This window comes from Palaemon carinicauda, chromosome 8 (genome assembly GCF_036898095.1).
Source record: "Palaemon carinicauda isolate YSFRI2023 chromosome 8, ASM3689809v2, whole genome shotgun sequence".
Taxonomy (NCBI): domain Eukaryota; kingdom Metazoa; phylum Arthropoda; class Malacostraca; order Decapoda; family Palaemonidae; genus Palaemon; species Palaemon carinicauda.
The window spans coordinates 1,444,240-1,462,495 of record NC_090732.1 but is presented as its reverse complement, the minus strand read 5'-3'; the positions used below and the strand labels follow the sequence as shown (position 1 = coordinate 1,462,495).

The following is an 18,256-nucleotide window of genomic DNA, read 5'->3' as shown; positions in this document are numbered from 1 at the left end:
TTTTCAACTAGGGTTGTAGCTTAGCTAATAATAATAATAATAATAATAATAATAATAATAATAATAATAATAATAATTTTTATATTCCTAAAGTAAGGTTGATTTTAGTACACTCATTAAACTAGAAAAAAGATTAAGCTATTTTATCGGCAACTCGAGTATATTTCAGTCTTTGGTTGTAATTTACCTCCACTAAGGAGGTTATAAAATAGTCAGTTTGTTTGTCTGTGTGTCTGTCTGTGGACAGGATTACGTCAGAACTACTCGAATGATTTTGATGAAATTTTCACCACAGATAGATCTTAGGCCATGTACGATCTAATTAGATTTTAGAGATGATCCGGTTCCGGATCCGGATTCTAAATCTGGATTTGCATTTTTCGCCATTTTAAAGATAACTTCAAAACAAATTGACGGATTTTGACAATTTCCCCCATAGATAGATCTAGGGCCATGGACGATCTCAATTTTAGAAATGATCTGTGTCCGGATCTGGATTCTAGATCCGGGTTTACATTTTTCGCCAATTTAAAGATAGCTTCAGAGCAAATTGACGGATTTTAACGAATCTCCACCAGAGATAGATCTTGGGTTATGGACGATCCCATTAAATTGTGGAGATGATCTTAATTCGGATTCTAGATCCGAATTTGCATTTTTCGCCATTTTAAAGATATCTTCAAAACAAATTGACGGATTTTGACGAAAGTTCCACCACAGACAGATCTGAGGCCATAGAAGACTACATTAAACTTTGGCAGAGGTTAGAAGTCTCTGATTGCTCTTGTTAATGAAGTAATATCACATTTTTTTTTTCAATGATCGGTTCAATTTGAAACCTCTGTTGTTGTGACTCTACCTTGCCCAGCCAACAAATGATTCGATCATGTGACTTGCATAAACAGAATATACATAAGACAGTACAAATAGCTTCCTGCTATGTCCATTAAACCTATTAACAAAATAGGCCTAGAGAAAACAACACGTAGACTTTAATCCTTTAGACCTCAAGGATATTTCATTGTATTTCATTGGCATTTTGCCAGGCATTATTTTTTTTTAATTGAAATTTTTTTTAAATTGAAATGTGGTACGAGTCACCAGAGAGAGTAAATCTTCATTCGGTAGAAATCCAATCCTGAATCATTGCTATTCAACTGGCATATTAAAACTAGATAAATAAGGTTTTTTCTATCATGGAAAAGTACTGTAGCAAGAAATATGTGCATTCTGTGTGTAATTTCACACCTCTACATGATTGGTTGCAAATTTTAGTCAAATAAAGTGAAATTTTTGGATTTTGGAATGAATCTGTGATGTTCTGTCCAACAAGGGTGTATTGTATTTATTCAATGGTGTCTTATTACGCTCCCGTGGCTCTGTCTAAGCCCTAGAATCCTGACAGCTTCATTTACTCATTAAAATGGTAGTTTTTGTTTCGGTTATGGTCCTACTTTAATGAAGTGGAACTTTCCTTTCCAACTCATTCGAAGGTATGAAAGGCCAACGCTAAAGGCATGTTTTGCATGCAGCGATTGTTGCAATCATCACTGAGCACTAAATACATTTATTCCTATGGGCCTGTTTTGCAACAAGCGATTATCGCTACAATCACGAGCGATCATCGCTGGCTCCAAATAGTCGCTCGTTGCAAAACAGCCCCATAGGAATAAATGTAATTAGTGTTCAGCGATTATCACCCAGCGATCATCGCACAATCGCTGCATGCAAAACGTACCTTTAAGCCCCGTCCACACGAAGGGTGACAATCATGAGTGCAGATGACGTCATAGACGAGCAAACCACGGGCAAAACATCTTAAGTGCACGTGACCGCTGTTGAGGCACTGGATGGGGCACCTGACTATTGTCTGACACAACTCTTGACTACACTCTAGCCTCTGCTCCGCGTCTGACCCATGTCATACGTTTGCCTGTCTGTGCCTACTGTCTGATTTGTACTGTTTGATCTGGAAACAATGTTTCAAAGCGAAAGAATTACGGGCAAATCAGAGTGGCCGCCCTGCATTTGCTCCTCGTGTGGAAGGGCCTTTAATCTATCAATATCATTGTATGAGGTTTGCTTGAATTCAACTCGTAAAAGATCAATTAACGTTGATTTTGAACAGTGTAAATAAATCACTTATAAATTAACAATTGACTTAAAAATTGGCTGCACTCTCATCATATCACAATAAAAAAATTGTCACAGTAAAAGGACCTCTTGGTATATAAAGAAGTGTGATATAAGGTTAAAATAAACTGTAGTTCCATGCCTCCTGAAAATAAATTTCTTTTAGTCACCAAGTTTATCGATTTGTCTCAGATATCTTATTCCATCTTTTTCAAGTTAATAGTTCTATTAAAAACTCAAAAATTGCAAAAGTTATATTATAAAAAATTATCATAACAGTATTCATAGTACATACCATATAAAATCAATCCGACTTTTTGCAATAAAAAAATTATATAAAAAAGGGAATTGAACCAAACAAGACAAGTAGCTGTTCTTGGAAAATACTCTTTTGACTTTAACAATCAAATATATCCTGCACAATTTGCTGTAGTTTCTTTCAAAGGGCAACATGCTGGAGGCCTACTAATTATGGGTTGAATCAGCACCAAATTTTACAGGGTAACCAGTACCACTCATAAAAGAATTATTACTACAATATATTTTAAGAAAGAGGTACAAGAAATATACCTTTTTTCTTTCATAAGCACAAATCGGCTCCACAACTATTGCAGAAAAAAATTGAAGTAGTTACAACTTCCTTTATACAAGATGAAAAATAAACCAAGAATTATTCTTAAAGCAACCAAAATATCATAGTTTTTTTAATTCGTCTGGGATTATAACATGAAATGTGCCTCGTCTTAGATGGGAAAATAAGTTTTAAGGTCAAAATGAAAATAGAAAGGAAGAACGGGATGATTGGGGACTAAGGAAATACATCTGATGTGCCTCAGAGCTCCATATTATCAATAATCTTTAAGGAGAATTCTCTCAATATGAGATCACTGATAGCAAAGTATGTGTTGAGGGCTAGAATGGGTCACACAGCAAAGTTCTTCTTCCGTCAGCCCCCAAGATGAAAGATATCCTACAACCTTCATACAAGGCATAGATGCTAATGTGCGAAGAGCATCTCTCGTTAAATAAGATGAGGTGGCAGTGAAAGTTTGCAATGACTTGAAAATTCCAGACGAAGCTAGAGCTTTGATGCTGGAATCAGTAAGTGGATTGCTACCCCATTCTAACCCCTTCAGGTCTAAATGTAAAGTGTGTACATTGCCACCCATTGTGAAAAATCTCATTACACTGTTGGCCGGAAGAAAATTCAAACTCACTTTACCTAAGGTTGGGAATGGATTGTGTGGTAGATTTGTTGGGCTAGATAACCAGCAATCTGTAAACTTCAAATGGTAGAGCTCTGGTAGTTGGGATAATTCCCTTAAGACACTTCCTGAAACATTGAATCCTGTTAAACTTATGCCCTTAAGCTGTTCTCTAAACACATGGATGACAGTCTGCAAAATATTAGCATCTAACTTTGGCTGAGAAGCTGGGAGTGATGGGAAGTACAAAATTTCTAAATGAGACAAATGCCGGAAGTTTTCTAGTGCAATCAAGTTGTCTTCTGCACCTGAATCAAATGTAAGCACAAGTTCCTGTAACTGGGGACAAATCTTTGCAATCATGTTCAAAGTTGCCCTACTTGCATTTCCTACATTCAATCTGATGAGTTTGGTGGTGGTCTGAGAAGAAACAAGTGTATTGTTGTTTTTCAATGGAATAAGTCTTTCAAAGTTCTCTAAACACTGCACCACGTTTCTATGTGGATTATAGTCTCGCAGTTCAGGAAAGATTGCTGGAATTATATGAAATACAGAACTGGCGAGACGTTGAAAAGACATTTCAAGTTTCTGCAAAGATTTCCTAAGAGGACACACACACAAATCTTCCAAATATCCTGAACTAATAATGTTTTTTGCTTCATGAACTGTCTCCACCGGTAGAGCACACAGATCATTTATAATTCCTTTCTCGGAGACCGAATTTCCACCTATTGTAAGTTCTTTTAATGGAATCTGAGAGAGAGTACTTAGCATACCATCATCGCATAATTCATTATTCAGGGTCACACTTGTTAGAGATGCTCCCAACACTATATCCTTATACATTTGTTTGCACTTAACACTAATGTCCAGCTGCTTTTTCTTAAAGTCTACTTTAGGGAGAACAAGACTATTTAAAGTTTTAAAAGAAAAATACTGATTAATTATCACAAGAACATCCTCTATCAAACTGTCTGGAATGCCTGATATGTTTAATGCTAAGCCTACTGATGGAAATCTTGTACACAGCTGAAGTAAAGCTGGTGCTCTTCTTACCCAATCTGCCACTTGGTATTGTTCAACTGATTGACTATGTTCAGTGTGAGAAACAAGTCTGGAAAGGCGTTTCCAAGCTAAATCTATAATTTGATTAACCAAAAGTGGTGGTAAGAAATGTTTCAGAAATAATGAGCAACTTCTCGCACTCCCTTCCAGAACCTTTTTATCAAAAGTTAACCTAATATTGGTCTGTAAAGATGTTGGATTGGTTGTTTTCTTGTGTACATTATCACTACCATAGCTACAGTACCCTAGATACTCTAACACTGCAGAGTCTTCATAATACTCAGGCAGTTCAATCCTGGGATACAAAGCGACTGTCTTGCTATCTGTTCTGTGTTTCTTTCTGCAACGGCTTCTCCCTATTTTCCTATAGACGTCTGCTTGGGAACGGACCTCCTTAGCTTCGTGGTCTAGATTTGTGGTGCCATAGAAGCTCTGATAGGTGTAGATTCTATTACCTCTTGAGGGGTCAGTCGACGGCGTCATACTCCATCCCCCAGTGCGGTTTCTCTGAGTTTGCATGGAAGCAGCCCTAGCTGAGATCTGGCCAACCAAACCTGACCAGTCCAACAACCATGATGCTGCCGCAGCCTGGCAGATCTGCTGTAAAGATGCTGGCGAAACAACGGCACTCATCTTTTCAACTGGAAAGATAATGTTAAAGCATATATTAACCAGTTACTGGAATTTATCAATTTAGTAAAGTATATTCAGATGAATATAAAAATCATACAAAAGAGAGAACATGATGTTTCGAGAAGGTTTCTGAAGTATGCCTTATTCTTTGGACATGCAGTTTTTTATATATATTATAGTTCTCTGTTGAACTTCTTATATAATATCTAGCCATGATTTCCCGTTTTTTATTAAATAAACGTTCAGTACATCAGACTTGTACACTGCTTCCTAACATGTATGCCTGTAAAATCCAAAAAAAAAGATGATTTTGTTCAATATTGAGCATCAAGTGATAAGAACATTTCTTGTGATAAAAGATGAAATATTAAACGGCAAGTGATAGTGGACAATACTTTCCTGTGGTGAAAAAAAAAATATGTAACGTTGCATTATCATAATCATCCCTCCTGTATGTACCAGTCTGGATCAGTCTTTCAAGTTTAGAGAATATTCTCTCTCTCTCTCTCTCTCTCTCTCTCTCTCTCTCTCTCTCTCTCTCTCTCCCCAATAATTGCTAATGTTTGTAACTCAGGTGACACACTCGGTGTTAGTTTCCCTCGGCACATCTTTTATTAACTGTTCCTCTGGATTCTTGTTAACAATCGCTGAGTGGTTACACTTTCCATTTCACGACAATCTCTCTCTCTCTCTCTCTCTCTCTCTCTCTCTCTCTCTCTCTCTCTCTCTCTCTCTCTCACTATCCGATACAGTCTTCTCAAAGACTTCCAGCTTATGGCACAGTTTGTCCTCTGTTACTGACGTACGATATTATTTCTCGACAAGGACGCTAACTGTTATTTCGGTAGTTTAATGTTTAATAATTGTTTCCAAGCTTGGATACAGAAGGAAGGTTAAGCGTAGGGTTATAGAAAAGTTTATTAAGAATTGCACCTAGATTTATTGATCTTTTACTAGCTACAATTGTAAAGTTGACTCCCGAGAAAGCTGCCTTTTTATATATGCTTTCATAGTTTTTCATTGTGTCAATTGATATTTATGTAAGGTGACATTCCCAAATCCTAATTATGAATTGCTGCTGCTAAGTGATTCTTTTCATCGACTCTTTATAACTGATCTGGTTGTTTTGTTTCATGCCGAATATTTTATCTTCACTTGACTTTTGCAACTCATCGTACCTTGATCATGGTTGCATAAAGCTTTGAATATTCTTATAAGATTTAATTACAGTCTATTCAGGTAATTTATTATTATTATTATTATTATTATTATTAATAAAATAATAATAAAAATAATAATAATAATGATAATTATTATTATTATTATTATTTATTTGCTAAGCTACAACCCTAGTTGGAAAAGTAGGATGCTATACGCTCAAGAGCTCTAACAGGGAAAAACAGCCCAGCGAGAAAAGGAGACAAGGAAATTACGTAAACTCGGAATGGTACAAATTGGCCTATTCTTGTCAAGAAAACAAAAACAAAATTTGAGATGAAGTAGCAGAGTTCATGTTTGCTAAGAGAGAGAGAGAGAGAGAGAGAGAGAGAGAGAGAGAGAGAGAGAGAGAGACCTACTTGTAAACTCGTTTTTGTTAACGCGTCAGCGATGGGAATCGCTTAAGTCACGTGTTCCTAACGGTGTTACGACGGCCTGTATCACTTTAGTCTTAGCTACGCATTAAGAAAGAAAAAGATTCAATACAGAAGCTAAGGACGACACTCTGTAGTCTTAGCTACGCATTAAGAAAAAAAAAGATTCAATACAGAAGCTAAGGACGACACTCTGTAGTCTTAGCTACGCATTAAGGAAAAAAAAGATTCAATACAGAAGCTAAGGACGACACTCTGTAGTCTTAGCTACGCATTAAGAAAAAAAAAGATTCAATACAGAAGATAAGGACGACACTCTGTAGTCTTAGCTACGCATTAAGGAAAAAAAACAGGTTCAGTACAGAAGCTAAGGACGACACTCTGTAGTCCTAGCTACGCATTAAGAAAAAAAAGATTCAATACAGAAGCTAAGGACGACACTCTGTAGTCTTAGCTACGCATTAAGAAAAAAAAAGATTCAATACAGAAGCTAAGGACGACACTCTGTAGTCTTAGCTACGCATTAAGGAAAAAAAAACAGGTTCAGTACAGAAGCTAAGGACGACACTCTGTAGTCTTAGCTACGCATTAAGAAAAAAAAAGATTCAATACAGAAGCTAAGGACGACACTCTGTAGTCTTAGCTACGCATTAAGGAAAAATAAACAGGTTCAGTACAGAAGCTAAGGACGACACTCTGTAGTCCTAGCTACGCATTAAGAAAAAAAAAGATTCAATACAGAAGCTAAGGACGACACTCTGTAGTCTTAGCTACGCATTAAGAAAAAAAAAGATTCAATACAGAAGCTAAGGACGACACTCTGTAGTCTTAGCTACGCATTAAGAAAAAAAAAGATTCAATACAGAAGCTAAGGACGACACTCTGTAGTCTTAGCTACGCATTAAGGAAAAATAAACAGGTTCAGTACAGAAGCTAAGGACGACACTCTGTAGTCCTAGCTACGCATTAAGAAAAAAAAAGATTCAATACAGAAGCTAAGGACGACACTCTGTAGTCTTAGCTACGCATTAAGAAAAAAAAGATTCAATACAGAAGCTAAGGACGACACTCTGTAGTCTTAGCTACGCATTAAGAAAAAAAAAGATTCAATACAGAAGATAAGGACGACACTCTGTAGTCTTAGCTACGCATTAAGGAAAAAAAACAGGTTCAGTACAGAAGCTAAGGACGACACTCTGTAGTCCTAGCTACGCATTAAGAAAAAAAAGATTCAATACAGAAGCTAAGGACGACACTCTGTAGTTTTAGCTACGCATTAAGGAAAAAAAAACAGGTTCAGTACAGAAGCTAAGGACGACACTCTGTAGTCCTAGCTACGCATTAAGAAAAAAAAAGATTCAATACAGAAGCTAAGGACGACACTCTGTAGTCTTAGCTACGCATTAAGAAAAAAAAAGATTCAATACAGAAGCTAAGGACGACACTCTGTAGTCTTAGCTACGCATTAAGAAAAAAAAAGATTCAATACAGAAGCTAAGGACGACACTCTGTAGTCTTAGCTACGCATTAAGGAAAAAAAAACAGGTTCAGTACAGAAGCTAAGGACGACACTCTGTAGTCCTAGCTACGCATTAAGAAAAAAAAAGATTCAATACAGAAGCTAAGGACGACACTCTGTAGTCTTAGCTACGCATTAAGAAAAAAAAGATTCAATACAGAAACTAAGGACGACACTCTGTAGTCTTAGCTACGCATTAAGAAAAAAAAAGATTCAATACAGAAGCTAAGGACGACACTCTGTAGTCTTAGCTACGCATTAAGGAAAAAAAAACAGGTTCAGTACAGAAGCTAAGGACGACACTCTGTAGTCCTAGCTACGCATTAAGAAAAAAAAGATTCAATACAGAAGCTAAGGACGACACTCTGTAGTCTTAGCTACGCATTAAGAAAAAAAAAGATTCAATACAGAAGCTAAGGACGACACTCTGTAGTCTTAGCTACGCATTAAGAAAAAAAAAGATTCAATACAGAAGCTAAGGACGACACTCTGTAGTCTTAGCTACGCATTAAGGAAAAAAAAACAGGTTCAGTACAGAAGCTAAGGACGACACTCTGTAGTCCTAGCTACGCATTAAGAAAAAAAAAGATTCAATACAGAAGCTAAGGACGACACTCTGTAGTCTTAGCTACGCATTAAGAAAAAAAAAGATTCAATACAGAAGCTAAGGACGACACTCTGTAGTCTTAGCTACGCATTAAGAAAAAAAAAGATTCAATACAGAAGCTAAGGACGACACTCTGTAGTCTTAGCTACGCATTAAGGAAAAAAAAACAGGTTCAGTACAGAAGCTAAGGACGACACTCTGTAGTCCTAGCTACGCATTAAGAAAAAAAAAGATTCAATACAGAAGCTAAGGACGACACTCTGTAGTCTTAGCTACGCATTAAGGAAAAAAAAACAGGTTCAGTACAGAAGCTAAGGACGACACTCTGTAGTCTTAGCTACGCATTAAGGAAAAAAAAAACCGGTTCAATACAGAAGCTAAGGACGACACTCTGTAGTCTTAGCTACACATTAAGAAAAAAAAAGATTCAATACAGAAGCTAAGGACGACACTCTGTAGTCTTAGCTACGCATTAAGAAAAAAAAAGATTCAATACAGAAGCTAAGGACGACACTCTGTAGTCTTAGCTACGCATTAAGGAAAAAAAAAACAGGTTCAATACAGAAGCTAAGGACGACACTCTGTAGTCTTAGCTACGCATTAAGAAAAAAAAAGATTCAATACAGAAGCTAAGGACGACACTCTGTAGTCTTAGCTACGCATTAAGAAAAAAAAAGATTCAATACAGAAGCTAAGGACGACACTCTGTAGTCTTAGCTACGCATTAAGGAAAAAAAAACCAGGTTCAGTACAGAAGCTAAGGACGACACTCTGTAGTCTTAGCTACGCATTAAGGAAAAAAAAAAACAGGTTCAATACAGAAGCTAAGGACGACAATCTGTAGTCTTAGCTACGCATTAAGAAAAAAAAAGATTCAATACAGAAGCTAAGGACGACACTCTGTAGTCTTAGCTACGCATTAAGGAAAAAAAACAGGTTCAGTACAGAAGCTAAGGACGACACTCTGTAGTCTTAGCTACGCATTAAGAAAAAAAAAGATTCAATACAGAAGCTAAGGACGACACTCTGTAGTCTTAGCTACGCATTAAGAAAAAAAAAAAACAGGTTCAATACAGAAGCTAAGGACGACACTCTGTAGTCTTAGCTACGCATTAAGAAAAAAAAAGATTCAATACAGAAGCTAAGGACGACACTCTGTAGTCTTAGCTACGCATTAAGAAAAAAAAAGATTCAATACAGAAGCTAAGGACGACACTCTGTAGTCTTAGCTACGCATTAAGGAAAAAAAACAGGTTCAATACAGAAGCTAAGGACGACACTCTGTAGTCTTAGCTACGCATTAAGGAAAAAAAAACCAGGTTCAGTACAGAAGCTAAGGACGACACTCTGTAGTCTTAGCTACGCATTAAGGAAAAAAAAAACAGGTTCAATACAGAAGCTAAGGACGACACTCTGTAGTCTTAGCTACGCATTAAGAAAAAAAAGATTCAATACAGAAGCTAAGGACGACACTCTGTAGTCTTAGCTAAGCATTAAGGAAAAAAAACAGGTTCAATACAGAAGCTAAGGACGACACTCTGTAGTCTTAGCTACGCATTAAGGAAAAAAAAACCAGGTTCAGTACAGAAGCTAAGGACGACACTCTGTAGTCTTAGCTACGCATTAAGGAAAAAAAAACAGGTTCAGTACAGAAGCTAAGGACGACACTCTGTAGTCTTAGCTACGCATTAAGAAAAAAAAAGATTCAATACAGAAGCTAAGGACGACACTCTGTAGTCTTAGCTACGCATTAAGGAAAAAAAAACAGATTCAATACAGAAGCTAAGGACGACACTCTGTAGTCCTAGCTACGCATTAAGAAAAAAAAAGATTCAATACAGAAGCTAAGGACGACACTCTGTAGTCCTAGCTACGCATTAAGAAAAAAAACAGGTTCAATACAGAAGCTAAGGACGACACTCTGTAGTCCTAGCTACGCATTAAGAAAAAAAAAGATTCAATACAGAAGCTAAGGACGACACTCTGTAGTCTTAGCTACGCATTAAGGAAAAAAAACAGATTCAATACAGAAGCTAAGGACGACACTCTGTAGTCTTAGCTACGCATTAAGAAAAAAAAAGATTCAATACAGAAGCTAAGGACGACACTCTGTAGTCTTAGCTACGCATTAAGGAAAAATAAAATACAGGTTCAATACAGAAGCTAAGGACGAGACTCTGTAGTCTTAGCTACGCATTAAGGAAAAAAAAAACAGGTTCAGTACAGAAGCTAAGGACGACACTCTGTAGTCTTAGCTACGCATTAAGAAAAAAAAAACAGGTTCAATACAGAAGCTAAGGACGAGACTCTGTAGTCTTAGCTACGCATTAAGGAAAAAAAACAGGTTCAATACAGAAGCTAAGGACGAGACTCTGTAGTCTTAGCTACGCATTAAGAAAAAAAAACAGGTTCAGTACAGAAGCTAAGGACGACACTCTGTAGTCTTAGCTACGCATTAAGAAAAAAAAAAAACAGGTTCAGTACAGAAGCTAAGGACGACACTCTGTAGTCTTAGCTACGCATTAAGAAAAAAAAACAGGTTCAATACAGAAGCTAAGGACGAGACTCTGTAGTCTTAGCTACGCATTAAGGAAAAAAAACAGGTTCAATACAGAAGCTAAGGACGAGACTCTGTAGTCTTAGCTACGCATTAAGAAAAAAAAACAGGTTCAGTACAGAAGCTAAGGACGACACTCTGTAGTCTTAGCTACGCATTAAGAAAAAAAAAAAACAGGTTCAGTACAGAAGCTAAGGACGACACTCTGTAGTCTTAGCTACGCATTAAGAAAAAAAAACAGGTTCAATACAGAAGCTAAGGACGACACTCTGTAGTCTTAGCTACGCATTAAGAAAAAAAAAGATTCAATACAGAAGCTAAGGACGACACTCTGTAGTCTTAGCTACGCATTAAGGAAAAAAAAGATTCAATACAGAAGCTAAGGACGACACTCTGTAGTCTTAGCTACGCATTAAGAAAAAAAAAAAAACAGGTTCAGTACAGAAGCTAAGGACGACACTCTGTAGTCTTAGCTACGCATTAAGAAAAAAAAAACAGGTTCAGTACAGAAGCTAAGGACGACACTCTGTAGTCTTAGCTACGCATTAAGAAAAAAAAAACAGGTTCAGTACAGAAGCTAAGGACGACACTCTGTAGTCTTAGCTACGCATTAAGAAAAAAAAAGATTCAATACAGAAGCTAAGGACGACACTCTGTAGTCTTAGCTACGCATTAAGAAAAAAAAACAGGTTCAATACAGAAGCTAAGGACGACACTCTGTAGTCCTAGCTACGCATTAAGAAAAAAAAAGATTCAATACAGAAGCTAAGGACGACACTCTGTAGTCTTAGCTACGCATTAAGGAAAAAAAACAGATTCAATACAGAAGCTAAGGACGACACTCTGTAGTCTTAGCTACGCATTAAGGAAAAAAAAACAGATTCAATACAGAAGCTAAGGACGACACTCTGTAGTCTTAGCTACGCATTAAGGAAAAAAAACAGATTCAATACAGAAGCTAAGGACGACACTCTGTAGTCTTAGCTACGCATTAAGGAAAAAAAAGATTCAATACAGAAGCTAAGGACGACACTGTAGTCTTAGCTACGCATTAAGGAAAAAAAAACAGGTTCAGTACAGAAGCTAAGGACGACACTCTGTAGTCTTAGCTACGCATTAAGAAAAAAAAAACAGGTTCAGTACAGAAGCTAAGGACGACACTCTGTAGTCTTAGCTACGCATTAAGGAAAAAAAAAAACAGGTTCAGTACAGAAGCTAAGGACGACACTCTGTAGTCTTAGCTACGCATTAAGAAAAAAAAACAGGTTCAATACAGAAGCTAAGGACGACACTCTGTAGTCCTAGCTACGCATTAAGAAAAAAAAAGATTCAATACAGAAGCTAAGGACGACACTCTGTAGTCTTAGCTACGCATTAAGGAAAAAAAACAGATTCAATACAGAAGCTAAGGACGACACTCTGTAGTCTTAGCTACGCATTAAGGAAAAAAAACAGATTCAATACAGAAGCTAAGGACGACACTCTGTAGTCTTAGCTACGCATTAAGGAAAAAAAAGATTCAATACAGAAGCTAAGGACGACACTCTGTAGTCTTAGCTACGCATTAAGGAAAAAAAAACAGGTTCAGTACAGAAGCTAAGGACGACACTCTGTAGTCTTAGCTACGCATTAAGGAAAAAAAGAAACAGGTTCAATACAGAAGCTAAGGACGACACTCTGTAGTCTTAGCTACGCATTAAGAAAAAAAAAGATTCAATACAGAAGCTAAGGACGACACTCTGTAGTCTTAGCTACGCATTAAGGAAAAAAAAAAACAGGTTCAATACAGAAGCTAAGGACGACACTCTGTAGTCTTAGCTACGCATTAAGGAAAAAAAAAAACAGGTTCAATACAGAAGCTAAGGACGACACTCTGTAGTCTTAGCTACGCATTAAGGAAAAAAAACAGGTTCAATACAGAAGCTAAGGACGACACTCTGTAGTCTTAGCTACGCATTAAGGAAAAAGAAACAGGTTCAATACAGAAGCTAAGGACGACACTCTGTAGTCTTAGCTACGCATTAAGAAAAAAAAAAGATTCAATACAGAAGCTAAGGACGACACTCTGTAGTCTTAGCTACGCATTAAGAAAAAAAAAGATTCAATACAGAAGCTAAGGACGACACTCTGTAGTCTTAGCTACGCATTAAGAAAAAAAAAAACAAGTTCAATACAGAAGCTAAGGACGACACTCTGTGCCATTAAGATAAATAGGAGAAAAAGTATGTCTGTCATACAAATAATTCTTCTTCTCTCAAGGGGTTAACTACTGCACTGTAATTGATCAGTGGCTACTTTCTTCTTGGTTAGGGTAGAAGACACTCTTTAGCTAAGGTAAGCAGCTCTTCTAGAAGGACACTCCAAAATCAAACCATTATTCTCTATTCTTGGGTAGCGCCATAACCTCTGTACTATGGTTTTCCACTGAGTTAGAGTTCTCTTGCTTGATGGTACACTCTATTCTATCTCATTTCTCTTCCTCTTGTTTTGTTAAAGTTTTATAGTGTATATATGAAATATTTATTGTCATGCTGTTACTGATCTTAAAATATTTGATTTTTCTTTGTTTCCTTTCCTCACTTTGCTATTTTCCCTGTTGGGGTCCCTGGACTTATAGCATCCTGCTTTTCCAACTAGTGTTGTAGCTTAGCAAATAATAATAATAATAATAATACATTGCATTTATCTGTAGTTGGTTAAAACTATAAGATATATTACTCGAGTGCCATATGTGGATGAGATCATGGTGAGGGGTAGATGGAGATGGTTTGGAAATGCTCCACGCTTTCCCCAAGAGAGATTACTTCACCAAACTTTTAACAGGGCTCTACAAGGCACAAGAGTTGGAAGACCAAGACCTACATAGCTGAAGACTATGAAGCGTGAAGTAGGAGATGATGAATGAAGAAGTGTTGAATTAAAAGCTCAAGATAGAGACGACAGGTGAAATCTAACCGAGGACCTTTGCTTCAATAGGGGTAGTAGGAGATGATGTATGATATTGATGATAACGTAGTTAGTTGATCACAATAATAAAATCGCCGATGAAAAGCAGACTTTAATTTGGAAGGCTGCTCTGTCATCTGACCACATTGTAATTGATTGTTATGATTGAAAAAAAAATATTAAAAAAAGTTTAAAACAAAACTAGAATAAAATACACTACAAGACTAATGATTTGAGTTATTGATACAAGGTCCCTCGACTTCATATTTGCTGATTAATGGGGGAATTCGAAAGCCGGTAAGAATAATATTCCTGGTTTTATAAAAAAAAAAATAAAGAGGACCTAATATATCAGGAAATTTTATCCACCAAACAAAGTTATCCACAGATGCCCTCTCATCCTTTATCAGTAAGCATCCTTCTATAGAAATTAACTGTAGGCCTATTTATGTTTAAACTAAGTGGTCATGTCAATCTATGGTCAAAATTATCAACCATATTATTATCTTTTTTATAAATTATATGTTAATATACACTAACAAGAATCCCCAAAAATGACTGAAATGTAGCCCTTGGATTGACAATATACGTTGACGTCTACTTGTTGGATGGAAAAAGTCGTGACTTATTCTATTGACTATAGTCGCCGCAAAGATTCCGGGCAAAATAAGCCCCACCCCCTGATGACGTCATGGCCAGGCTACTTGTTGCACGGTAAACAGGACTTATCCTATTGACTATAGTCGCCGCAAAGATTCCGGGCGAAATAAGCCCCACCCCCTGATGACGTCATAACCAATCACGTTGTCTCCCACGTTAGCAGCGGTCACAAGACATCCCCTTACAAATTTATGACTGCCGTTCCTCCACCTTGACAGTCTCGCTCCCGTAAGTAATAAGAGAGACAGAGAGAGGGAGAGAAAACACATTTAAGGGTCTCATCATCGCTGGATGTAAAACCTTGTGCTTCTTCCTTACTGGTTCGGTTTTAAGTTCACTGGAGTCGCATCGCTCCTACAGGGATACGCAGAGCCAGAGACTGAGTCAATACACATCGCAGTGCCACCACCTGTTGTGGCTGCCGTAGCCAAAATTATAGCCATGAGGCATAGCCACGGGCCACGTGTCCCCTAACAGATGTTTGGCTGAATTTACCAACATTGAAAAAACAATGTAGTGATTTTGGCAACTTAGAATTCAGTGAAAGAATTTTGCTTTATTGGCATTGGTTTCAACACGCAGCTTTCCTGACTATATATTTTTTTTTTTTCTTTTAAGCTCAGCCTGCCTAATTTTTTAGTTTTGAAGGAGATAATAAAAAAAAATTTTCATACACATCGTATAGAACTATGCTCAGTCTTATTAAAAAAAGGTGCATTTGCACTGACTAGCAGCGGTACCCTTTTAGCTCGGAAAATTTTCCTACTCGCTGATTGGTTAGAATTATTTTGTCCAACCCATCAGCTAGTTTGAAACTTTTCCGAGCTAAAAGGGTGCCACTGCGAGTCAGTGCAAATGCGCTTCATAAAAAAAGAAAGAAAATTCGTTTAGTTCTATATGAAACGAAGAAAAATAAAATATTTCCAAAAATTTCTGTACTAATTCTCATAAAATATTTTAGTACTATTTTTCCCCATCTTGCTAATGACGTCCATTGTAACAGTATTCTGTTATAATATTAGAACAAATATGGCTGAAAAAATCTTATCGTTATTATCGATATATTCATTATTATCAATAGTATTGGGAATAATGTTATCAATGATGATGATATTTTGTATTATTATTATTATCATTATTATTATTATCATAATTAAAAAAGTGATTTCTATCTGTCTTGATCTGTTAGTCCAAACATCATTTTCTGTAGGTTCAACATCTTCACAATACTCTCGATTTGAGAGAGAGAGAGAGAGAGAGGGAGAGGGAGAGGGAGAGAGAGAGATTTAAGACGGAAATCAACAGATGCCTTATATCTGTCGGGATTGGTTAGTCCAAACATCATTTTCTGTAGGTTCAACATCTTCACAAAACTCTCAATTTCAGAGAGAGAGAGAGAGAGAGAGAGAGAGAGATTTAAGACGGAAATCAACAGATGCCTTATATCTGTCGGGATTGGTTAGTCCAAACATCTTTTCCTGTAGGTTCAACATCTTCACAAAACTCTCAATTTCAGAGAGAGAGAGATTTAAGACGGAAATCAACAGATGCCTTATATCTGTCGGGATTGGTTAGTCCAAACATCATTTTCTGTAGGTTCAACATCTTCACAAAACTCTCAATTTCAGAGAGAGAGAGAGAGAGAGGGAGAGAGAGAGATTTAAGACGGAAATCAACAGATGCCTTATATCTGTCGGGATTGGTTAGTCCAAACATCATTTTCTGTAGGTTCAACATCTTCACAAAACTCTCAATTTCAGAGAGAGAGAGAGAGAGAGAGAGAGAGAGAGAGAGAGAGAGATATTTAAGACGGAAATCAACAGATGCCTTATATCTGTCGGGATTGGTTAGTCCAAACATCATTTTCTGTAGGTTCAACATCTTCACAAAACTCTCAATTTCAGAGAGAGAGAGAGAGAGAGAGAGAGAGAGAGAGAGAGAGAGAGAGAGAGAGAGAGAGAGATATTTAAGACGGAAATCAACAGATGCCTTATATCTGTCGGGATTGGTTAGTCCAAACATCATTTTCTGTAGGTTCAACATCTTCACAAAACTCTCAATTTCAGAGAGAGAGAGAGAGAGAGAGAGGGAGAGAGAGAAATTTAAGACGGAAATCAACAGATGCCTTATATCTGTCGGGATTGGTTAGTCCAAACATCATTTTCTGTAGGTTCAACATCTTCACAAAACTCTCAATTTCAGAGAGAGAGAGAGAGAGAGAGAGAGAGAGAGAGAGAGAGAGAGAGAGAGAGATATTTAAGACGGAAATCAACAGATGCCTTATATCTGTCGGGATTGGTTAGTCCAAACATCATTTTCTGTAGGTTCAACATCTTCACAAAACTCTCAATTTCAGAGAGAGAGAGAGAGAGAGAGAGAGAGAGAGAGAGAGAGATTTAAGACGGAAATCAACAGATGCCTTATATCTGTCGGGATTGGTTAGTCCAAACATCATTTTCTGTAGGTTCAACATCTTCACAAAACTCTCAATTTCAGAGAGAGAGAGAGAGAGAGAGAGGGAGAGAGAGAGATTTAAGACGGAAATCAACAGATGCCTTATATCTGTCGGGATTGGTTAGTCCAAACATCATTTTCTGTAGGTTCAACATCTTCACAAAACTCTCAATTTCAGAGAGAGAGAGAGAGAGGGAGAGAGAGAGATTTAAGACGGAAATCAACAGATGCCTTATATCTGTCGGGATTGGTTAGTCCAAACATCATTTTCTGTAGGTTCAACATCTTCACAAAACTCTCAATTTCAGAGAGAGAGAGAGAGAGAGAGAGAGAGAGAGAGAGAGAGAGATATTTAAGACGGAAATCAACAGATGCCTTATATCTGTCGGGATTGGTTAGTCCAAACATCATTTTCTGTAGGTTCAACATCTTCACAAAACTCTCAATTTCAGAGAGAGAGAGAGAGAGAGAGAGAGAGAGAGAGAGAGATATTTAAGACGGAAATCAACAGATGCCTTATATCTGTCGGGATTGGTTAGTCCAAACATCATTTTCTGTAGGTTCAACATCTTCACAAAACTCTCAATTTCAGAGAGAGAGAGAGAGAGAGAGAGAGAGAGAGAGAGAGAGATATTTAAGACGGAAATCAACAGATGCCTTATATCTGTCGGGATTGGTTAGTCCAAACATCATTTTCTGTAGGTTCAACATCTTCACAAAACTCTCAATTTCAGAGAGAGAGAGAGAGAGGGAGAGAGAGAGATTTAAGACGGAAATCAACAGATGCCTTATATCTGTCGGGATTGGTTAGTCCAAACATCATTTTCTGTAGGTTCAACATCTTCACAAAACTCTCAATTTCAGAGAGAGAGAGAGAGAGAGAGA

At 37.2% G+C, this 18,256-nt stretch overlaps 2 protein-coding genes across 2 annotated transcripts in view; one reads left to right on the top strand and one right to left on the bottom strand.

Annotated features, from left to right (window-relative positions):
• Positions 1 to 18,256, top strand: part of LOC137644805 (protein Star-like) — a 55,936-nt gene that overhangs the window by 12,537 nt on the left and 25,143 nt on the right. The window lies entirely within an intron of this gene.
• Positions 1,090 to 18,256, bottom strand: part of LOC137645599 (uncharacterized) — a 25,499-nt gene continuing 8,332 nt past the window's right edge. The window contains exon 2 of the mRNA XM_068378398.1: positions 1,090 to 5,044. Coding sequence (XP_068234499.1) covers positions 3,018 to 5,044 — 2,027 coding nt within the window. The 3' untranslated portion in view covers positions 1,090 to 3,017. The remainder of the gene's footprint in view (positions 5,045 to 18,256) is intronic.